Source organism: Haemaphysalis longicornis, unplaced genomic scaffold (genome assembly GCF_048455015.1).
Source record: "Haemaphysalis longicornis isolate Haplotype H1 unplaced genomic scaffold, Haemaphysalis longicornis Haplotype H1 scaffold_4, whole genome shotgun sequence".
Classification (NCBI taxonomy): domain Eukaryota; kingdom Metazoa; phylum Arthropoda; class Arachnida; order Ixodida; family Ixodidae; genus Haemaphysalis; species Haemaphysalis longicornis.
In genome coordinates this window covers 219,294,611-219,319,371 of record NW_027526361.1, presented here as the reverse complement: position 1 = coordinate 219,319,371, position 24,761 = coordinate 219,294,611, and the positions used below count along the sequence as shown (strand labels likewise).

General features: G+C 47.2%; 1 protein-coding gene across 1 annotated transcript in view; it reads left to right on the top strand.

Moving 5' to 3' along the window:
- LOC144180220 (uncharacterized) overlaps nucleotides 1–19,884 on the top strand; it is a 45,290-nt gene extending 25,406 nt beyond the window's left edge. Inside the window, exons 2-6 of the mRNA XM_077708600.1 lie at nucleotides 646–732; nucleotides 814–897; nucleotides 3,776–3,880; nucleotides 5,957–6,061; nucleotides 19,450–19,884. Of these exons, the coding sequence (XP_077564726.1) occupies nucleotides 646–732; nucleotides 814–897; nucleotides 3,776–3,880; nucleotides 5,957–6,061; nucleotides 19,450–19,884 (816 nt within the window). The remainder of the gene's footprint in view (nucleotides 1–645; nucleotides 733–813; nucleotides 898–3,775; nucleotides 3,881–5,956; nucleotides 6,062–19,449) is intronic.
- The last annotated feature ends 4,877 nt before the right edge of the window (nucleotides 19,885–24,761 follow it).

Genomic DNA, 24,761 nt, shown 5'->3' with positions numbered 1-24,761 from the left:
GCTCACGGTCAATGCGAGTGCCGGAATCAGGCGCCGCAGCGAGATAACGAACGCATGTAGAGCCTTCTGTACCGGGGTGAGGTAGTAACGCTGAGGCTTACGAAAACCAAGGTTTAAATAGTCATAACCATTCAAACCTCGTGAACCGCTGGCGGTTGTCATACATCTCCAAGTTATTTTGCGCAAAGAAAACTTCTGGGAAAAATCTGCGTATATAACCGGCAGCCCCGGCGTTCATTTAGTCAGGAACTGCTGGTTGGGTTGGTTTTTACGAAAAAATCGGCCACGCAAGAGAGAAATGGCGTGCTCGAAATGAAGCAGAAAGGCTCCAGCGCGCAAGAAAAAAAATTACGCGTTCGAAATGACGCAAGAAAGCACGAGCATACGATATTAAAGCACGCGCATAGAGAGCAGAACTCCCACTGACTCAGTTTCAGGCAGGGGGCGCGTGAGTACTCCGAGGGCGGAAAATTTGAAATGCAGCAGTGAGTGGATAACGGGGCAAAAGCTCATTCTGGAGAATTACTGCTCTGCGCTTCCGATAGCTTTCACATTGAGGGCAACGCCTTTAATTTTTTTTTTTTTGCTTGCGTGTTCGGTTGCTGTGCAGCCCGTGCGCTGTTTCATAACGATCCTCCATTGCAGAAAAGTGCGGCTCTGCAAGACGTGGGCGATCCGACACAAGATGCAACCCAGCCCCACGGGTCAAATAACACCCCCGCTGTTTCGCCGGTGAGAAAAGGGGTTTGCTAACTTCGGCTTTCCCCGCACCAGGTGTGAAAAGACGCGGCTAAAAACTTCTCTTTATTGCAGCCAGGAAATCATCCGAAGTCCAGATCACTATCCCTCACACTTCCTGTCTCGGATGGGGCCCACACTACAATCCTGTCACCACCGGTAAGGGTTCTTTCATGGCACTCTTCTTTCGGGAAATTCGGATATTCTCCGAAAATCTGATATTCTCTCGTAATGCCATGTCCGATCAATCAATCAATCAATCAATCAATCAATCAATCAATCAATCAATCAATCAATCAATCAATCAATCAATCAATCAATTGATCAATCAATCATTCAACCAATCATTCAACCAACAGATAAATCAACCAATCGATCAATCATTGAATCAATCAACCTGTCAATTTTATTAGTTCCTCGAAACAAGAATGTGATTTCGTTTTAAGCGATACTCTCTTAAAGCGACAATGTAGTTAATTTGCCCAGATCGTGTTTTTGCTTCCACTGCGTAGTCTGGGCCAAATACACTTTTCATCGCTTATCCGGTCGGTAAGGCGGTATTGATTTTATAAATCCACAAAGAACAAAAACTTTCACATGCTGTCTGCGGCGGCCGCACAAAATAATGCTGTGACGTCCTTGCAATGTGCTACGTGATTGGGAGATTGCAAGATTAGAATTCAAACCAGTTTCGGTTTCGGTTCTGTGAAACAACATGCCTGCACCCCGAAGTTATTGTTGGCTGGGCATTCTTGATTTCTCAGTAACCGGCATTCCGCGCTTCTGCCATGCTGTCTGCTGTAAGATGCGTAAGATAAGCCTACCAGCGCGGAATCGTAGCGATTACTAGCTGAGGCGTACGCAGTGGGTGAACACCCTTCGGAGTCACCGGAGACAATCAAATGCGATGTGCTTTTCCCCCCCCTTTGAAGCCTGCCTTGCTCCTGTCTCTATAGTAACACGCGTGTTCGCACTAGTCCAAGGGTCCGCTGATTCGGGACCGCACCCACAGTAGTGGGTGCTTATGCAAACACCACGCCAACGAGAACTCCCCAGCGCATCAGTGTCAGTCTTCCCGCGTTCGGTGAGCTCGTTCGTGGAGCAATGAAGGTCACAGCGCAAAAATGGTGAATTCAGTATAGAAAACATTGCTTAAACTTACACAATTCAACATAAAAACACGCGCTATCGGGGATTCGAACTTCCAAATTGGAAAACAATGCATCTAGGGCTGCAGACCGCTCTGCCATAAGCTAGCACTGGAGGGGCAAGATATACAGTATGTAATGCAAAGCCAGTTTACATTTTCATTAGTTTCAGCATTCCATGCAGCTTAGATTCCTATTTCTTGAATAGGGCTCGTGCAGTAGTGCTCCCCAAATTTGAACAAATATCTCGTCTCTAGCCGCTGCATTCCTTAGGTGGAGAAGCGCTCGCAGAAGTGCGGTCGTGCTGCTGACGGCTATGCTAGTTCACCCGGCGCAAAAACTGCTTCCCGCACCTTGCGTTTACGCTGTACGGTAAAAGTTTCAGTTGGTTTTAATTTCTTAGTACCTATATTAACTTCGCTCCCTCTTCTCAAGCCTTCAATTGGCCTTTGGCTTTTCTACTATCGTACCAGCCAGCGAAGCGTCTCACGTGTGCTTGTGTAGAGCTACTTGGACTTAGAGCGTGATACAGCCTACAAAGTGAAGGCACATACGTCCAGGTACAAACGCATCGTGGCTTAGTTTCACGTGAGCGAACGAATTGCCACGACACAGCGGCGGCCATCCGACTAACCTCCTGTCTGACTGATTCTGTAGGAGGGTCGGCGAGCCACGCAGTAGCGCAGTCAAGTCAAGCCATCTGGTTGTGACGTCATACGAAACGTCATAGAAAAACGGAGCGTAGGATGCAGAGAGGAGGACAGCATTTCTGAATTGAGTATTGTAATAAAGAAACTCGCGTAAAAACAGCGAGAGGTGAGAAAACATGGCCTAGAAACTCCAGACTACAATGTGCGCCAGTTATCCCGCAATGTTTACAAACACTACAGCGTCGCTTTTAAAGGGCGATGTTTCTCCCCCTGCGCGCCGCACTACAGAGCATGAAATACGTTGATTTAATAACCATAGACCATAAAGAGATTTCCTTAAATGACGGTTGCACTGAACATGACTTCCCTTCGAAGTCGTATTTTTGCACTAAGTAGGAGCACTATTAGTGTCGGCACTGGTAACTTTTCACTAGTGTGAATTGAAGCGATATTCTAGTCAGTACGAATCTGCAGCACTTAAAACGCATGTTTGTAAACAAACGACCTGTTGTGTATCCCTAGCGGGGCGTTTTTTTCAACAAACCATTGCGTACCAACCCACCCCAAGTATCAATTGTTTTGATGAAGCAGGTCCTCCGAAATTCAAAAGGAGTGGGATACTACAAAGCAGCCAGTTCATCAATGAAATTCATGAAAAGACATGAATAGCTGGTAACCTTCCAGCTCGCGCCCTTACAGGCGGTCACGTTACACCTTCTGCTGTAGGAATGTATGCAGCGACGCTATCTTGAGTGGTGTCACTTCGACGGACTAACCATCGTATTCGAATGCGCCCTTCTCAGTGCGAACTCAATCCCACCAGTTACCATTGTTACGTGTTTAGGAGGAGCTTTGCGGCTCACCCCAGTTCCTTCCGCGGTGATTACAATGTAGTTATAGCGCAAAATTCAAAGTATCCTTTCAGAGCTATTAGTGGGGGCCAAAGTGACATTTTTGTGCAGTTTCAGGCTGAGTACTTTTGTGAGAATAAGTTCGAGTGCCATTAAAGCTATTCTATCGAAATGCACAGAAAGCAAACGTTGACAAAGAATTTCACAAAACCTTTTCGGTCCTGGAAAATGTCTTTAGAGTTCTTTTTTTATCTTTGGTGACATCCTTGGTGACTTATTGTTCTTCGGGAGCTACCACCCTGCAAAGGTTTTGCTATGTTCCGGAGCTGTGACTGGTTTGAGCCAGGAAGCTGTTTATGTGACAGATGCTATGCCTTCTTGGGTGCAGGACATCTTACAAACAAAAGGAAACAACGGAGCTCCTACCGGCCCGAAACCTAAAATCAAAGCACGCGAGACGACAAAGCCGGATTCCAAGGAAAAATTGCAACCGGTAAGAATTTTCCCAGCATTTTCTGAAAGATGGTTTGCCATACACAGTATAGTCAGTACCGTGCTCCCAACAAGACATTTGAAAATCAAACGAGCTCAGGGAGTATTTTGAAAGCGTGTGACTGTGACAACTGCCATTTGCTTGCGTTTTGATTACGTTTAAAATTGTTCCTACGCTTAGTGCTATTCTCCCGTAACAAGCCCGGGCTGAGTCACCACGATCAGCTCAGTAATGGTAAACTCTACGAACACAATAACAATAACACGACGCTCAGTAATGTGGATGATAGCCTCATTGAAGCTCTCATAAGCTACTTCAATCATTGCTGGGGAACCGGAACTCACTCGGCTAACTGGAAGAGTGTGAAGGTAACGTATATCCCGAAGCTTGTGAGGCGGCCGTAGGGTTCAGCTGCCGGAGCCACTTCGACTATTCCAAGCGTGTGCTGAACATGGGGTGCGGGGACGGGCTAGTCACTTATTAGGAAACAACCAATCCCTACCGTTTATCCCGCCTCAAATACCCGGCGCCACATCACTCCCGTACAATTTGGCAATCTGTGTTATGGGTGCCCTTACGGTCAACTCCACCGCCTACAAACACCTGTATACCGACCTCTATAAAGACTCCTGCCAGGAGGTGACGCGAAATCTAACTTCTGCCATCTCATTTGGGCCTGCTACAGCAACCTATCTGTACAACACCCACAACACCGAGATTTACCATAAATAATTTGTAGTAGTGAGAGGCCATGCTGCTCAGCTCCGACGCGGAGTCCCAACTACGAATCGTCCGACTGGCTCAGGATGCCGCCTGGGCCCACGGGCTCATCGCCGCTATCTTCTGCGACAGCGGAATATCCCATACCGCCTCTATCCTGCGTCAGTTTTGGGCACAATAAAGTTTATGCACTCACTCATAACAGTAATTTAAATACTATTTTATTCCACATAAAAAATGTCACTGATGATTACAATACAACGTAATGCAAAATTTGGGAACAGCGCGAGCTGCAGTGTTTTCGGTTACGGCGCATATCTGCTGCGTCTGAGGAAGTGATCGCGTTATCAGCGAACGCATGGCGGCGCGCGCTACTCTGCTGTTATCTCGCAGCGCATCGCCGCCTCCGGCCAACGTGTTCTTGTAAATCATGTTTGAACATCCCGCGCAAATGTCACGTGGTTCGTATTGGCCGAGAAGGGGAAGCAGAGAGCGTAAAAAGCGGCCTTGAACTTTTCGCGCATATGTCCCGTGGTTTGGTTTAGCGGCGAACAAAAGAGCGTTCGGGGAGGGAGAGGGCACAACGGGAGATACTGGTAGGGCGCGCTAAACGTAAGTAAGGGGGAGGCAATGAGAGAGATGACACCATAGCCGGTCGCTCCACCCCCCCCCCCCCTCTTCAGCTTTCGCCAGACGATCCTCTCCGATTTCTCCGCGCCGTCAATGCTTCGCTCGGTCACTCGGTAACGGGGTCGGCTGCCAGCGGACTGCGCCCTAAAACTAAGGCAATTCAGCTAGGCAGGCCGCCTGCCAAAACCGCATTGAACTTTAACGGCACCACCTGGCAGCCAAACGAAATTTCAAAGATGAAGATATCACTGTCACATGTACAAATAAACTCATTGTGCAACGCTTTGGTATCCAAAAAAGAGAAAACAAGTCGACGTACGACGCGTGGGCTACAATCAGCTAATCAAGGAATCATACAAAAGCTTTTCAGGGAATTTAAAATACAATATAATCATTATAACAGCTGGGAACTATAACACTTTACATAATATCAAGAATCATACATCGACAGCACATGGAGAGTGCCGGTGCAAGCGAATAGATCAAGGCAGTTCTTTGAATTAAAAATACGGTTTTTCGAAGTATATAGCAAGACAAAGTTTCGAGTAGCAACTGGCCGACAAAATCGTGGCTCTAAACGTGCCGTAGTTCTTTTTCCCTCGATTCGGCTTCTTGCTCTCTGCGAGATACCACCTGCTTTCAATGGTTTTGCTATGTTCCTGAACTGTGAGACGTCTGAGCGAGAAAGTTCGGGATGTGACAGATGCTATGCTTTCTCGGGTGCAGGACAACTTCCAAGCAAAAGGAACAAACGGAGCCCCAACGGCCCGAAAACATAAAGCGAAATCAACCGAGAAGACAAAGCGGGATTCCAAGGGAAAATTACAACCGGTGAGAATTTTCCCAGCATGAGACTAGTGAAGCTGGCTTGCGCTTGGTTTACTTACTGAAGTTTCCGCGTAGTCAGCACAATGCTCCAAAACAAAAATTAAAAAAAAAAGAGCTCCGGAAGGATTTTTGAAGCGTGCGACTGTGAAAACTGGTGCTAGCGTACGTTTTGGTTACCTTTCGCAGTGTTCGTACCGTTCGTGCGATTCTCCCTTGCGAAAAATTTCAATGAACTCAGGCTTAGTATAGCATCATCACCTTAATACCCGCCGCGGTGGCTCAGTGGCTAAGGCGTTGCGCTAATGAGCACGAGGTCGCGGGTTCGATTCCCGGCCGCGTAGGCTGCTTTTCTGATGGAGGCGAAAAGCAAAAACGCCCGTGTGTACGAGATTTCGGCGCACGTTAAATATCCCCAGGTGGTCAAAATCAATTCGGAGCCCTCCACTACGGCGCGCCTCATCGCCTGCGTTGCATCGGCGCGTTAAACCTTCCGATCAATCATGATCACCTTAATAATGGTGAGATCTGCGGGAAAAATACGAATAAAACTAGAAGTACTTTATTCCACACACAAAAAAAAAACGCAATTCAGGTAGGCCGGCCTAACACAGCCGCGTTAGGCTTGAGCAGCACCACATGGCAGCCAAAAAAACTCCAAAAAACGAAAACGCGCTGTCACATGAACAAAAAAATTCATAGTGGATTGATTGATTGAAGGGTTTAACGCGCCGACGCAACGCAGGCGATGAGGCGCGCCGTAGCGGAGGGCTCCGGATTAATTTTGACCACCTGGGGATCTTTAAAGTGCGCCGAAATCTCGTACACACGGGCGTTTTTGCCTTCCGCCGCCATCAGAAAAGCGGCCACCGCGGCCGGGAATCGAACCCGCGACCTCGTGCTCAGCAGCGCAACGCCTTAGCCACTGAGCCACCGCGGCGGGTGGAATTCATAGTGGAAAGCTTAACTACACAGAAAAAAGAAAGCAAGGCGACCTACTACACGTAGGTTACAATAGGCTTATCAATGAGCCATCGTACAATGGCTTACCAGGTTTTATAGCTTACACTACAGTCTTATCCAATAGCAGGAAATAGGAAAGATTATACATTATACAATAGCAGGGAATTATGCCTCATTTAAGATAACATCGAACAAAGCATGGCTGGTCGACCTCTTCAATGTGCTTAATTTTTTTTACCTCATTTCCGCATATATGTAATGTGCGGATTCACAAATATTTTCGGCGGAAACAATTGGGCGGAATAAAAAGAAAATTGGAACCCACGCGCTGGGACCCCGGCCGCTACCTGCAAATGCGTCGCGGCCAAATTTAACGACGTCTACCAAAACATATACTAATCAGGCGGGAGTGGTAATTTTTACGCTTAATCTGCGCGTGGTGTACATTTCGCGCACAAAATATCGTTGGCTAGAAAAACATATATTTTTTGTAATAAGTTTCCAAATCTTGCTCAGAGCGCATTTTGTTGTGTAATTTGCGGGCCAGTATTATCGTAACTAATGGAACTAGAGCGTTCACATGTGAGTAAGGGCTGCTCCTGGCAAGCACAGACAACTGCCGTAAATATCGTGTCTGTGCACACTACGGTTAAATAGTAAATGGCGCACAAGTGTGAAGAAAAAACTAAAACACTCCCAGTTCAGAGGCTTATTAAAAAAAAACTCTTCTTTGATTTTGCTTAAATTCTCCCCAGATGTTAGCCTGTGAATGCACTTCAATGATCATTAAAAACATGTTGCTTCGTTTTGTTCCTGACGCGCCAACAGCGCGAGAAAAAAGCCTGGTCGGCCAGGTCTTCACTAGATCCTGAGACATGAAACAGTGAGAGCAACTACCAGTGAATGTGCAGACATTTGAGATTTTTTGTACGAACGGCAAACGATTACTTATTGATAGCATTACAGAGAATGCAGAAGCGAAACTGAAATTTTTATGTGAATTTTGGAACGAAAATAAACAATCTGCGCACCACTAAATGTGTACTCTTCGAAGAAAAAAAAGGAAGGAACTCCAGATTCAAGCGCATTTAAAAAAGAACGCTTTTTCGAGTTTTATGAAGCTTTCCACAGATATTTTCCTCTAAACGTACTTGTGTGAGCCCTCGAAATATCGTGCGTCATTCTACGCGCAGCGCGGATACTGTCGTGCGGTGGCGAAACCGCTGCAATGTATGGTGGTAAAACGCGCAATTTGAAGGTCTTCGGGTCTATTGTTATAGCTTCCTCTAGATTTCCCCAACCGCGGTCACTCTTTGTCTTACATTATCAATGCCCTTTTTTTGTGCGCACTGCTGCCGTGATGCGCTATATTTGGTTCATAAGATCAGCTATTTGACAAGGTGCACGCAGTCTTGTTTTTTAACTCGCCTGGACGTAACTTTCGTTCGCCTAAAATCAAAGGTTCAACAGAAGCCCGTCCGGTCGGCAGCACACATGGCAAGTATTAAAAACGGACATCGGCCACACACAACCCCGGGGCGGGTAACATCTCCAGCTAGCGCGCCCCTCTTCGGTCCTTCTCCAGACATACTGGTTCAATTACCGAATTAGCGACCAAACAGGAAGGCAAAAGGCCTTGAGCCCGGTGGGGTCCGGGATAACACATGTGGGATCTTCATTTTTTTGTTTGAGTCGTGTATTTTTTTGGCTTTTTCTGCCGTATCCGGCGGCGGGGACTTGGCTGACAGAACGAGTGAAAGAGGGCACTGGAAGAACAGGGGCTGCATGCGTTCGAACGGTTACAAGTTTACAGTTCTCTCAAACTGGGAGAGTGCCTTGCGCTGCCATCCCGCTATTTGACTATGGTCGCATTTTAATCTTCATTTATTCACTTTTTATTATTCCTTTTAAGTATTCTGATTTTATTATTCTTTTTGTATATATTTAGCTTGTTACTCAGTCTCTTTTGTCATAGTTTTGCGGTTGCAAGCGATGACGTCTGCCATGGCCCATGACTGCGCATGACTGCTGGGGTTAAAAAAAAAGTCAGGCTGTGGGTAGACGACAATCTCCCACTGTACTCCAAGGCGACTTATGTGAGTGGCGGAGCTGCCAGTAACTTAAAAAACAGGTACCAGCTTCATTAGTTGCGAAAGAGCGACGTGCCTGAAACGCAATGGATATTCTCCGCAACAGGGGACGGAAAGAATGCCGGCGACGCAGTTGGGTAATCGTCAAACACCAGGCGACACTTTACAACCTAAGAGAACGACTAAAAATGCGATTCAAACGGCAAAAGACATGGTAACTGTGTTGTCTGAGAAGATCAAGGGCGTTCACTTCATATACCTCGAGGGGAACGAAGTTTCCAGCTACCGCGAAACAAAAAAGGAAGAATGGCGAACAGTGCGTGCTTTTCCCGGCATACAGTCATGGCACGTGTACGGTGGCGTTTAAGGAAGTCATCAGAAGCAGATATATGCAAACTATACGCAGCGCAGACTGTTTGTGCCCGTTTGAGGAAACTGTGAACATTGATGCAGCAAGCAATGTGTAAATAAAAGCTAGTAGCTGCACGGTATTAATGGGGTGCCAATGGAACTCTGTCATGTCAAACGTTGACTTCGTAAATGTCACTTGACTATTCTATTCTCCATATCACAGAAGATATTCTGCCCTTTCTACAAAATAAATAAGGGAAATCTGCAGAAAGTCCCAATCGTCGTTTTATGTCTCAGCTCCTTGTGACGAGCATGCTTGACATGGCTCTTTTGCGTTTCAGAGATCAAAATGATGCGACTTTCTTTAATGGGTCACGCAATTAATTTAGAAGCAAAATATCTGTGGAAAGCTTTATAAAACTTGAAAAAGCGTTTTTTTTAAATGCGCGTAAATCTGGAGTTCCTCCGTTTTTTTTCTTCGAAGAGTACACATTTAGTGGTGCGCAGATTGTTTATTTTCGTTGCAAAATTCACATAAAAATTTCAGTTTCGCTTCTCAATTCTCTGTAATACTATCACTAAGTAATCGTTTGCCTTTGGTACAAAAAAATATCAAATGTCTGCACATTCACTGGTAGTTGCTCTTACTGTTTCATGTCTAAGGATCTTGTGAAGACCTGGCCGACCAGGCTTTTTCTCGCACTGTAGGCGCGCCAGGAACAAAATGATGCAACATGTTTTAATGATCATTGAAGTACATTCACAGGCTAACATCTGGGGAGAATTTAGGCAAAATCGAAGAAGAGTTTTTTTTTAATAAGCCTCTGAACTCGGAGTCTTTTAGTTTTTTCTTCACACTTGTGCGTCATTTACTTTTTAACCGTAGTGTGCACAGACACGATATTTACGACAGTTATTTGTGCTTGCCAGGAGCAGCCCTCACTCAACATTGAACGCTCTAGTTCAATTACATACGATAATACTGGCCCGCAAAATATGCAAAAAAAAATGCGCTCTGAGCAATATTTGGAAGATTATTAAAAAAATATGTTATTCTAGCAAACGATATTTTGGGCGCGAACTGTACACCAGGCGTAGATTAAGCGTAAAAATTACCATTCCGGCCTGATTAGCGTATGTTTTGGTAGACGTCGCTAAATTTGGCTGCGCCGCATTTGCAGGTAGCGGTCGTGGTCCACGCGCGTGGGTTCCAAATTTTTTTCCATTCGGCCAAAATTTTTTCTGCCGAAAATATTTGTGAATCCGCACATTACATACATGCGGGAATGAGGTAAAAAAATTTCAAGCAAAATGGAGAGGTCGACCAGCCATGCCTTGTTCGTTGTTATCTGAAATGACCCTTTCATACATCGGCAACACAAAGAGCGTGCAGGTGTACGCGAATAGAGGTTGCTCTTGCTGCTTTTATTAGAACCGCCTGCTCTACGGACGGACGAATCGCCCGTGGCCTACCCATAGACCAGGGAACTGGAATTTTGGGTGATCATCATTATCATCATCATCATCTAAGCTATTTAAGGTGGGCTTTACTGTTAGCGTTTAGCATACACAAATTGCATGTTGAAGTCAGTGATTTCAAGCTTCTGTTGAAAAACAACGTGCAAGAAGCCTTGCCTACATATTTCCCCGTCCAATCATTTGGACGACCGTGGCTCCCCGCCCCCCCCCCCTTCCCCGAAAAAAATTCCTAGCTACGCGCCTGCTCCAGAGCGCCAGCTCAGCTGGTCTTTTCTCTTGCCAGGGTGGCAGAACGCTGAGTTAAAGTTCAGAGCACTTTAGGGCCTCGCCTTGTCGTCGTAGCTCGTTCACTATCACGCCGTCTAGCCACTGCCGCACTCAGGTGGCTTGGCGAGGTAAGGGACCCAAGCAGACCACCATGGCGTAGAGGCGTAACGGAGGCTTCGAAAAAACAAACTGCCTATATAGTCATAAACTTTCGAAACTCCTGAACCGCTCACGCTTTTCATGCATCTACGCGATGTTTAGCGCAAAAAAAAAAAACTGCAGGTACATTTGATGCAAAAACCGACAGCCCCCGCGTCCAGATAGCTAGGAACGCTCGTGGGGTCGGTGTTTACGATAGTGAGCGAAAATAATGGCCGCCAATAAACCACTCGTTCCAAAATGAGCACTAAGGCTCCGGCATGTGCGAGATGAAAGCAATCACACAGAGAACAGAACTACCGCACGTGCTGTTCCAGGCGCAGCGCGCGCTTGCACAGAGAAGGCAGGAAATTCGAATTGAATGGGACGAAACCTCTGATCAGTTCAACAGAGGAGTGAAACAGGGTGGCGAAGAGCGTGAGGGGCGGTGTAAATGACCTCATAACGGCACCACAGCCCCTCTGTCTGATTAATCACTGCTTTCCACTTCCGACCACTTTCGCGCTGAATGGAACTGCTTTAATGTTTGAAGTGAAGCTTTCTTGAACACTTCCTTTTATCCACAGGCTCCCTCAGCTGCCGAGACTGTTGAGGCTGCGGCTCTTGCATTCTTGCTTGTTGCGGCGATGGACTCCGCGCCTCGCGACCGCGGGAGGGGGTGGGCAAGAGAAGGGGAAGAAGAAAAGTTGCTGAACTGGTATTGGTATTATATCATTACAGCTGCTCAATTTAGCATCCTTGAAGTTCACGCGTGCGTCGCCTATTACATTCACACTGCAGATTTTTAATGACGATCGTCTTTCTTGCGCTACATGAACTGGAAAGCTTTGGTCTTCCTGTCTGTATAGATACAACAAAAATGCATACAAACGTTTGTCTGTTTGTTGTATGTCTGTTTGTCAAACTTGAACGTCTAAGTCCCGTTTTAATGTTCATACTTGTCAACATTGTCGAACAAGAAGTAGTCATTACGCAAATATAAGGCAGGAAATCAATACATGAGTAATATTTGCAGTGTTCCTTTATTAACAAAATTACGAGGGCTTCCTTTTTGTCATAGCAAAAAATAAGTACATCAACTGCAGAAAATCGTCGCTAGATGCAGCCCTCGCTACCTGGCACAATTAAAAAAAAAGAAACGGCCGCAGCAACGAAAAGGTCCACTAGACGTTCCGCGTTCGGGTTAGAACGCTCGTGGACAAGGGAAACGTAGTTCTATAAATGTTGTAGTCGGGTGCCTCGATTCACGTGCGTCTCTGCCGTATGGCAGCGCTGGCATCGAGGCACCCGACGTGGAACAGTGGAACGCGGTAAATTTAAAGTGACTTGAGAAATCATCAAGCGTGTTATCTTCGAAGGAACGAGACGGGAGAGGAACAGCATAAGAGCTGAGCGGGAAAGAGAAGGGATGCATTTACTTGCCAGGTGCGCCTGTCGACTGTCGTCTTGCGTCGACATTTGCAATGAAAGGAGGATACGCGGCAAATGTCTGTTACTATAGTTACTAAACAGACATTAGTACGCCGACAACCATGTAGGAGCTAAGGTTCTTTTTGAGGCAGAACTGCCCCGTGCCACCTCAATATCGAATTGTAGGTACCGTGGTGGGCGCTTCTTAATTCGATTGGCTTAGGTTATCCGGTAGGTCGATACTCCGCTGTCTTACCCCTAGGATTTCGCATAAAATTGCTGACGGACGGCACACAAAACGGACGATGACTCAAAACAACAATCGGTCAAGAAACGGTGAAGGAATGCCGGAAATGACGCTAAATATCTAAAGAAAGCTATTTTGAACAAAGTTACGAGATTTGAACCCAAGTTGGCTAAAATTATTGTCTGGTAATCAACGCATCTCTCGAAAATTTGAGGCAATCTTGTATGCACAATCTCACGCTGGATCCTTTCTCCGGTTTATAAATGCGGACCTTGTAAATGCGTTGCAGTACAGGTTTTGTAGTTTACCTGGCGCATTTAGAAGCATGTTTAGTTTAAGCATTGGAACTTGACCCTGGAAGAGTTTAACGCACGTAATCTGCCTAGCCAAGGAAGCTTAGCTGTATTACTGAGGAGCTCTCAGACATTAGGTGGGATATCATGAGGTTAAGCGAAGTTAGAACAGAAGGCTTTATGGAGCTCTAAAGCGGGCATATTTTGTGCTAAAGTGGACCCCAAGAGAAGAAAGAGCGCAAGGTTGGATTCTTAATCCACAGAGAAATAGCAGGAAACGTGAAATAACTTTTCAGCATTAGCGAGGGAGTGCCGGTAGTTGTGATAAAGCTAAACAAGCGATACATGTAGAGATAGTACGTGCCTATGCGCCAGCAACCATCTATGATGAAGCCGTAGGCAGATTTTACGAGGATGTCGAATCAACTATGAAGAAGGCAACAATGCAGATCCCGATCTTGATGGGAGACTTTAACGCAACGGTCGGTGAGAAGCAAATGGGTGAAAGTCAGTGGGCAATTTCGGAATAGACTATCGCAACAGTCGAGGAGATACACTGGCGGCATTTGCAGAGAGAAATCACCTGAGGTTAATGAACAAATTCTTTACCAAGACAAATGAATGAAAATGGACATTGAAACGTCCTGATGGTACAACAAAAAAACGAAATTGACTTCATTTTAAGTGGCAACCGAGGTACTATGCAAGACGTAGAGGTGCTAAGTAGGATTCAGAGCAGCGATCACGAGATGATTAGATGCAAGCTAAGGCTCAATCTCATTACAGAAAGAACGAAACTCGTGAAAACTAAGAAAACCCGCATGGAATCAGTGAGAGCCAGATCACAGGAGTTTAAAATAACTATTCAAAACAAATTTTCGCTTTCGAAAGAGCAGTAGGAAGTCAGTGTAGCAGGGTAAATGACGACCTAACATCGGCAATCAGTGAATCAGCAGCACATGTCGGGTAAGTGAATGAAGGAACTAAACTGAAAAACTAGCTGAGAAACCGACGGAACTAATTGTCAAACGTAAGAACATGAAAGTGTCAGGTACGGCAGAACTGATTGAATTATCCGACCTGCGGAAATTGGTTAAGAGAAGTAAAACAAACGACATTCGTGCTTTTAACATGGCAGTGATCGAGGATACGGGGCCAATAAGGTGAAGCTTGAAAGCAACTAAGAGAAAGCTAGCCTTCGGCAAAGGTGGTATGTACGCACTCAGAGACGAGTAGGGTAACATAACGCACAACTTGGAGGAGATAATAAAGCTAACAGAACGATTGTACACCAGGCTGCATACCAGCGACGTTAGACCAGAGAAAACTACTGAGAGTAGTAGTTCAACTTGCAGTGTCCCGTTAGTAACCAAAGAGGACGTAGAAAAGGCTTTCGAAATCATGAAGAGAGGAAGAGCTGCAGGTAACGACGGCATAACGATGGATGTTTGGAGGAGGGAGGAGATATTTTACTAGGAAAGGTCGCCGTACTACTTTCGGAATGCTGTAAAACTCAGAAAGTGCGCATAGGCTGTAAAAACGCAAACATTATTTTGATTCATAAGAAGGGAGATCCCTAGGACCTGAAGAATTAGACTCATCAGGCTACTCTCGCCTGTGTACAAGATTTTTACCAAAGTTAAAGTTTGTCGCATTGGTGACAGACTGGATTTCCAACTACTCTGCGAGCAGGCTGTATATAAGAAAGAGTACCACACCATGGATCACATCACATCAAGCGATAGAAATATCAGTAGAATATACCGAACCAAATTACATGCGCTTTATGGACTATAAGAAAGCGTTTGATTCGGTACTCTCCGCAGCTGTGCTAGAAGCACTAAAAGAACAGGAAGTAGACGAGAGCTGCATAAGACTTCTGGAAGATATTCCGGTCTTGAAGGGAGTAAGCGATGGAGATACCTTCTACCCAAAACTATTCACAGCATTTATGGAGGGGTATATAGGAAGCTTGACTTGGAAAACATAGGATTAAGGATAAACGGACAATACTTGAGCCATCTGAGGTTCGCGGACGACATAGTATAGAGCAATGCTTGAAGAACTGCAATCAGAAAGCCCAGCCGTGGGGCTAAAAGTAAATATGAATAAATCTAAAGTAATAAGGAATAAGCATGCCAAAATCGACAGCTGCAGCTTAAGAAACGAAATGCTGGTAGACGTGAAAGAATACCACCACCTCGTACAGATGGTTAGTACTGACTCCAACCGCGAGAGAGATGTCAGGCGACGAATACACATGAGGATGGGATCACTCGGCGAGCATTATCAAGTTATGCCAAGTAAGCTACCTCTGCCACTCGAAAGGAAACTCTACAAGCAGTGCATACCGCCGGTTATGACATATGAAGCTCAAAGATGGCGCCTTACTAAACAATTAAAAGCAAACTTAGGTCGGCTTAACAGGCCATGGAACGAATAATGTTAGGAGTAACACTAAGTAACAGGAAACGAGCTACGTGGATCAGAGAACAAACAAGAGTAGAAGATATCATTGTTGAAATAAAGAAAATGAAATGGACCTGGGCTGGCCATGTAGTGAGGCGCACTGACAACCGGTAGACAATTAGGGTAACAATGGATACCAAGAGTGGGTCTGGAAGAAGGGGAATACCAATAATCCGATGGAGAGATGAAATAAGGGTGTTGAAGAACGTCCAGGGAGGCAAGGGAGGAAGCCGCCGTCTAGGAATAGCAGATATATTTACATTATGCACAGAGCAGTATTCAAAGCACCCATCTTGAACCCTAGCCTAGTCGTCTACTATTTCTGCGCCTATGAGTCAGCTGAGCTCGGTGCCAGCTTCATCCTCGCCTTCATCCAAAATTTCAGCATCTTCCCGCCCCACAAGAGTTCGTGCGAGCAGTGATGGTGTCTATTCAGTTTCCCATCCATATCCAGCAGGTGTTCGAATTGATTCGTTTTTCATATTTTCGCATTCCCTTTCGTCTGGACTTCGTCTTTGTTCTCACTTTCTGTCTGCCATTCTTCATGAAGAGCGCGTCAGGGGATCAGTCACAGTCATATATTTTCCTGCAGGTCAGAATGGGGGCTAACATCAGAAGTATCTTCATTGATGCCTGAAATTTGCAACTGACATGATTGTTGTATCCTTCAATGCCTACACCCTGTGCAGCGTACACCGCCACGGTACCACGTTCTTCAGGTTTTATTGATTTGGAAACACTTCTAGTCGCTTTGTTAATCCCGGATGTCCTCATTCAACGGCTGTATCTTCATCTGGCCAGTTTTCTGAACAACAGGATGCGTATAATTTGGCAGTGTCTCTAAAGCTTACTTGAATGTGTACGGTTCTCCAGGTGTCCGAGTCATTACGATCAGGGCGTTCAAGCCGTTCGTGTCTTCCGGCTTTGCCATCGTCTGGGTGTAGCTGCTTCACGTTTGTCTCAGTCGTATATCTTACCGCGTACGCACTTCTTCCGCAACCACAGCCCTCCGAGGCATGGTCCGGCTTGTCTCGCATTGATGACTTCATGTTGTCTGTTGAATTTGTCTCGACCGTTTTGCTTAGCCGATCCTCATCTAGTCTCACATCTTCCCCGTCGTAAAGGTTCTTTCACATAGAGTATGCAGGACACCACACGCCTGGATACTCACACGTAAGGGTACACTCAATAATTTCAGGAACGTAGGTTTTACTGGAGGAAACTTAGAAAGCTACCTCAGCGTCAAGGATGTTTTCGTTTGATGCTGAGACGGCCAAAGTAGACTACGCGCACCCGGTGCAACCTGTGTTCTGCTCTGATCTCTCTTTTCGGGCATTGTTGTGCCGTCAATTATGAGGGCGCTATGCACAGCAGCCTGGTACTTCAAGTGCCGTGTCAGCCGAGTTTTAGGTCACGGAGGCACACGGTGTCCGGGAGATGGGGAAGGTCGGCTGGTGGTGACCCTTTACTCTCGCTTGTGTGACTCCACTCATATTTTCGTAGCTGTTGCCTTCTTTCTTCTTTTACGAGATATGCGTCCTGAGGGGCATGCGCTTCTCGTCCGTAAAGACTTTGTTCTAAGTAGCGAATGATTATACACGCATCTTTAACGGACTCTAAAGCATCGTGGTGTTGGCCGTCGATTTCTGTTCCGCATGCAAGGGCTTCCAGCTTCTCTCTGATTGTAGCAAGTAGGCCGGCAGTATTCTGGAGCCTGGCAATCGATACAGTGGCCCTGATGTCTTTGGTTTTCCGTGATGTGGATATATTTACAGATATATTTACATTTTGTACAGAGCCGTATTCTAAGCAGCCAACTTAAAGCCTCGCCTAGTCGTTTTCTTTTTTCTCGCCTATGCGTCTGCTGAGTTTGGTGCCACCTTCATCTTCGTCTTCATCGAAAGTTTCAACAAAAGGAATTCGGGGGTAAACTGCGTACTCGAGCGGCGCAGAAGGGGAGCTGTTGGAGGGCGACGGTGGAAACCGATCGTCCTGCACTGAACCCTAGTAAAATTATGATGATGATTCTTCTGCTAGCGTATATTGGGGTTTACGATACGCGATTGCCGAGAGTTTTCAGTCACGGAAAATTAGAGAAACAATAAATTAGACCCTGAAGGAAAAGGGTAACGGTGAGAACGAAAAGACGCAATTGTACCAATGTACGCGTGCGGTTCCGCGTGACAGGAATATTTTGCGGCCACTGTAGGCACCACCTAAGGAATGCACACGAAATGAGCGCGCTGCTTTCCACGTGAAGCTTTTTACTCGGATTTCGTCTGTGCACGGCATCTACAGCGATGGAATCTAAACAGTCCACGGTAACAACAGCAGTTGAACGTGGTCGCCCTGGCGATTCGGCGGCAAAGAGCACAATTTTACACTTTTCCTTTCGTATTCACTACTTCTTAGGGAGTAAATGTTTTCGAGATACTTTTACCCATAAAAACCGGAACGGGGCTGCCAACTGCTACACGGCGAGGACGATATGATATATTGTTTTGGGATCACTCCTGCTAATCACTATACCTGAGTCGAGCACGTGAGCAGTGTTCGTTCTTTTATTTGGAAAATGTGCGAGGGATCGCTAGCTTCACTCGGGCGTGCCGGCACTTCGCCGCTCACAAACACAACAACCTTCGAAGGGGGGCAACCAGGCACTATCACATGTGCATAAAAAATGTTTCCTTGTAATATTTCGCGTAATGCCGGAAAATATATGGTGCAATTGTAAACGAAAAAAAGGTATCCATAAGATATTGACAAATGACAGCAAATATCTGGTTAACACTACTGTTACGCCTGCGGTTTTTTTTTTCAGTGAGTACTCTGTCTATTAAGTGGTCAATCACACTGGTACGAACTTGTCCCTCCCACCTTACTCTACATATTCATGTTATATGTCTATTTTAGATGCGACGGTGAGAGCATCTCTTGTCGGCGGCCCTGTCCTTCCTGCGTGCGTCCGTTGTTGTCCGCACCGCTGTGCCCCTCCTCCTCTCGCGGTGATAGCGCGCCCTCTCCCCCAACATCTATGCGCGCGCAGTGCGGCGCGCTCTCTCACTCCGCCGGTGGGCGGCGGTGCGCGCGGCGCATGTGCAGCGCCCTCTCTCTCCGCGGTCTCCTCTCCTTCGGGTGCTGCGCATTAGGCGGAGTGCCGAGCTCCGGCCGGTCTGTCAGTCGACGGTCGTCCGCGCTACGCTTGCTCTCTCTCTCTCTCTCTCTCTCGCAATACCCGATGATTGCTCACGCAGTTCGAGTAATCCACCCAACGGAAACGCACAATGGAACCCCCTTCAGCGTCGCATCACACCAGGGTTCCCGCGAGGGGAGGTGGGCGTAATTTTTTTGTTTATTTCGTAGTACCCCTAAAGGCCCTCAATGGCTGGTATTACTTAGGGGGGTCCTCTGTGCTCGCAGTTTCCAACAGGCATTGTTTCGCTGTCCTGTATACTCCTGCTTTGACAGCCTAAAGGCTCCTCGCCGTATAAATAAATAAATAAATAAATAAATAAATAAATAAATAAATAAATAAATAAATAAATAAATAAATAACAAAAAATAAATATATAAATAAAAAGTACAACAAATTAAAATAAATACATAGAATAAATAAGTAAAGTTGTGTAGCTGGTCCTGATGCAAAACAACTAAAACCACGTGCAGGCGGCTGAAGGCGGTGGAAAGGAGAAACAACGAAGTCGCCCGGACAAGCACCACCCGCCAGAGAAGCCTCAGGGGGAAGAGCCCGCCCTCGGTGCCGTCCCCACTCCGCCCGTGGCCAGCGAGACAACGTCTGGCCTGCCGTCGGGTGCTCCCGCTGCCCCGCCGGCTGATCAGCGGCGCGCACAGCTCGCGCTCCTTGCGGCCGTCACCTGTGTCATGCTCACGCTCATCGGAGCCGCCTTTCTGGCCTCCCTCGGCCCCTACGGCGACGCCCCTCGACTCTGCTCCAGCAATGCTTGCGCCGGGCACGCCGCCTTGCTCGATGCAAGCCTGAATCGGTCCGTGGACCCTTGCCAAGACTTCCACGGATACGTCTGCTCGAGCTGGGAGTCGACGCGAACCAAACCACTCGCCAGTGTCATCTATGAGCAGTGAGTGAGGGAGTGTTTAGCTCCTGCTGCGTTGCTACTGGTCAACTTGGTATTAATGTTTTTTACTGGCGGTTTTACAGTGAAAGATATACAACGTCATTTGTTGACATCCGCATGATCACCTACGGAGTGGCGGAGCCACTGCTCTCGCACTATGCCCCACCGCTGCGGTACCACGTGACTTAGCGAGGGTTTCAGGCCTGTTTTGGCAACGCTTGGCCAATCAGTCCCCGCACGAATTGCGCAGCGACTGGGCCGTATTTGCGAGCGCTTCACTTCTTGCCCTTGCGAGTTATAAAAGATTACAATTATGAACATACCGAGATTTTTAATCTGAGTTTTTAGCAGTTGTTAACAGATTTACCCCGATTAGCAGTGCCCCTACTGAATTTGATATCATGATAGAAGAATCTGTTTTCTCAGCTGGTGGTGTAGCAGAAGACGCGTACATAGTAGCCATAGGCGTGTAAACACGGCTTAGTGAAGCCTCCCTTCCAAACGCCACGTCGCATGGCCACTCAAAGGCGCCGTAACACGACATTGCGAGGCGCCGAATTTAGGAAAGCCGGACTGCATATGAACGCAAGAGACAAGTCTTGCCACCACCGAGGGCGTTTACAGAATTGTTGTTCCTTACGGTCATGGTGTTGCTAACCATGGCAATGTCCTGGGCGTAAGTCTCTTGCATTGCAGTGACGTAGCAGTGGTATGGGATCTAAAAAAAGTCACGTCACTGGTACTACACTTCCTAATATGAAATTTTTAATGCTACGCCTACCCGCTGCGCCTCAGGAAGTGGTCGTGCGATCAACGAAAGAACGGCGGCGCGCATTACTCTGCCGTTATCTCGTAGCTGTTCGCTGCCGCAGAGCACGGTGTTGTTCCAAATCGTGTTTGAACCTCCCGCGCAAATGTCACATGGATCGGATGAGCCACAAACGGCGGGGGGAGCGACTGGCATAGTGCGACCGGAAGTGCGCACCTCAGTGGAGAAGCATGGCGAAAGTCTGAGGGGGAGGCAGTGAGACTTACTGAGACGTGGTGACGCTGTCGGAGATGACGCCTTAGCAGCGCGTGCCGTCCTCCCCCGCACACTTTCGCCAGGGCTACTCCTCCGTCTTCATTCTGCAGGGGTGGCCTGTTCGCGCGCTCGGTTACGCGGATGCCGCCCCTGTATCATGCGCCAAAGCTCTGCGCGCTAAAATATTTGCGGCCCAAGAAGCATTGAAACGCTCAATGAATGCTCATATGCCTATCGCAAAAAAAAAAAAATCTATAGTGGAACGCATACCGTGGCAGGGCTATGGCTGTAGTAGAATCGATGAGACAGTAACGCCTGTAAAACTATTGCTCAGTAAAAATTGCCAGTTGAACGCATTGCCGCACGGTACCGGCGAGCGGTAACTAAGCCTGAAACAGCGGCTCAGTAAGAACGGAGGAGGCAAATTCCCCTCAAATCTCTGATACCGAATACCTTCGAAGTAGGCAAATTACGTATGTGAGCATTAAACTTGAATGCCCGCAATGCTGATTGATCACTTGTTGCGTCCACTATTTCGGCACATAATTACATATCAAGAACTGTTTACTTTGTACTTGATTCCTTCTCAGAAATGAGGGTATGCAGTGCTCGATGCAATAGAGACCTCGAAGACAGATAATGAGCCACCGAGTATTCCCGTGGCTATTGTCTTCTGCAGGGACAGGAGCGTGTTAAGTACACCGCCCAATACAGAGCAGAGACACACAAACACGCAGACGTAGAAAACAGGTCAATAAATGAGCCATAATGAATTAGAGAGAAGAGCTAGAGAGAGGTTTTCGAGTGTATAGACAGCACTGTCAGCTCGGCAGTGGTTGCTACGCCATATGAGGATCATTAAAATGCAGTTATGTGGATGTGGTAGATTGGGAAGGCCACAATGACAATCAACACAAAAATTAAATATGAAGAAAGGCAAGAAAGGCGCGCGATAATATGCAAGAAAGCAAACTCAATAGAATGTTTAATGAAATTGTAGAGGTTATGGTGCCGAAAAGGCACAGAAGGCCAAACCAACAGAGAAAATAAATATGGACAGGACGACGTTGACCCGCCGCGGTGGCTCAGTGACTAAGGCGTTGCGCTGCTGGGCACGAGGTCGCGGGTTCGATTCCCGGCCGCGGCTGCCGCTTTTCTGATGGAGGCGAAAAGCAAAAACGCCCGTGTGTACGAGATTTCGGCGCAGGTTAAAGATCCCTAGGTGGTCGAAATTAATCCGGAGCCCTCCACTACGGCGCGCCTCATGCGTTGCGTCGGCGCGTTAAACCCTACAATCAATCAAATCAATGGACACGATGACGCAAACGCGTACTGATGTAGCAACACGCAGAGTTCAACAATTACAAATTTTTGTAGAGCCCAGAGTCCCGCAAAGAAACGCAGCAAATTATTTGTCGCTAAAGATTGCCCAGTATTGGGGACCCAGGGTTCAAGAAAGAAGCACAACTGAAGCATCGCTGCAAGCCGTACACGAAACAGGAAGCTAGCCACTCTAGCTCACACAATGGCAAATCGCGGGCATTTAAGCAAGTGCTCGGTAGGGGCAGCCACAGCGCACGTGGGGAACAGCGGAGAATATTTCCACCCCACTTCGAACTTGAAGCCTCGGGTGCAGGCCAAGCTTAGGAGCAAGCGATGCAGTACTCCTTCATGACCAAACTGTAGTCCCGGGGGAACAGGATTTTCCAAGGGGGTAAATGGCATGAAGAGGCTGATCTTTCCTCTGAGCGTCCTGCCATTTTGACATTTGCTCAGTCCACCTAGTTGGAGAGATAGGGGCGCAACTCGCCTTGCGAGAGAAAGGAAGCTTGATTGTTCTGCGTAGCGAGTGGCCGGTGCCGGCGGGTGCATCCGATGTAACATTTCCTTCTATTCCTGAGTGACCTGGCAGTCATTGAAGCACGATTTGATGGCACGCGCGTGCTTTCCACTGTGTATATTTCGTTACTTTCGCACACAAGCTGACTGTGGTGAATGGATATCCCTTGCGGGGTTTGCAAGGCGCCCCGCGACTCCAGAAAGATCACCCATCCCCGGGGACGATTGGCGCCACTGAAATGAAGGGCAGCTCTGACAGCTGCAACCTCGCTAGAGGTGGAGGATGAGCCGAACGCACAACTACTTTGCAGAAATTGTTGTGTAACAAGGGGGTGGAAGTGAGAATTATTGTATCAACGTTAATCACAAAACTACGCGGCCACGATTGCCATATGCCAAGTCAGCCGATATTGAGAATTACAATTTTAAAACGTAGATTCTGATAGCCTCACTGGCAGCGTTTTCTTGGTTTGGTACGATGCGTCTGGGTTATCCCCCGCCCCCCCCCCCCCGGTCATGGCGGCTGTTTCTGACCTATGGCACGAAACCCCGCGTCCGGCGTATGTGCCACCATTTTCCCTCAACCCACTCGCGAGCAAACGAGAACAGCAGCCTTTCCTGGGAGCAAGGGTCACTCGCCACAGTTTCTCTACTACACTGGAGGCGTTGACCGCCTTTGGGGGCACCTGAAATGTTAGAAAACAACGAGAACAAATGGGATGCCGAGTAGGAAACACACACAAATACACTGTGGTGTACAAAGGGACGCAGAGTGCGTCCTAATCTGTGTCCCGTTAGTTCGCGTTCTTTTCTCACATTCTAGCATGAGCCAACCAGCCCACTTGCTCCTTATTGCGAGATAACTGTGGGTGCGATGCAGATGGTGTGTATCAGAGTGGAATGTTCACAAAAGAGCGACCACATCGGCGTCGACTCGTTTCATAGCGCTTGCACTGTTTGACGCATGGTACTGTATCTTTGGTATGAAATTGTTCGTAAATCTCCAATCAATTATGGAGCGTAGCACAGAACCGATAACATGGTACTGTAAATATTCCGAACACTATCTCCCGCCAATTCGATAACAAAACTCGAAAGCATAGCCTCTACAAAATAACAAGGCATTCGATTCTGTAAAGGCTGTTGCTCGAGTGAAACTGGGTGCGTTTGGGGTTGTTGAGGATATGCTTCGATTCGAGTGTGTGTGTCGGTGTTTTGTGTCCAGGGTGAGGCTGTTGTCGAACTGCAGACTTTAGCACACGTTGCAACTGGGCCCTAATGGACGATCGAGGCAGTGTGCTTGGAACCTGGCGTAGCTCTCCATGAACTATTCCAATTTTGCACATTGGCGCCGAAGGCACTTTGCCGCATTCTGTGACTCAGGATATACGCCGTCGGTTCTTGCTCACTGCTTACGTCCTGTCACGCTGGCACGATCGTCGAAAGCCGAAATATTATCGGCACATCATCGTAGACTCGAGTCCCGTGGCGGTTATTGGGTTCCATTCGTGTCGCACGTTCAGAACATATGGAAAATCTAACTTGCTGTACCGTAACTCACATTTGTCTGCTTTAATTGGGGAGCACATTTTTTAGGGTCAGTATAAGCCGCACTGCCCCGGCGTAGCTTGGGGGGGGGGGGGGGGAGGGGGGGCGTTTTAGTGTTAGAACACTCCCCAAGATTTTCCTAGCGCTGTATCTACCCCTCCTGCTTTCTTCGGCCTTTTTGTGCAGAAGCTCTTTACACACCAAATCGGTATATTAAAATGAACAAAAAACAACTTCCGTTTTTTGGGAAAATGGTGCTTCGGGGTACTGTACGTACCCGTTTTCTTTAGCAGATATTCCACCCAACCAAACAACTAACCTTTGGCCACTTTTCTGGTCACGAAACTCCGGCGGAAGTTTCATTCAGGGACAACAGCTGCCGCTAGGATGGCCCTTGTTAATGAGAAGGCTCCGCCTGCCTTCCGCAACGCTTGCTCGCTGGCTGGCTGTTTCTCCGTCGGCAACACGCCCAC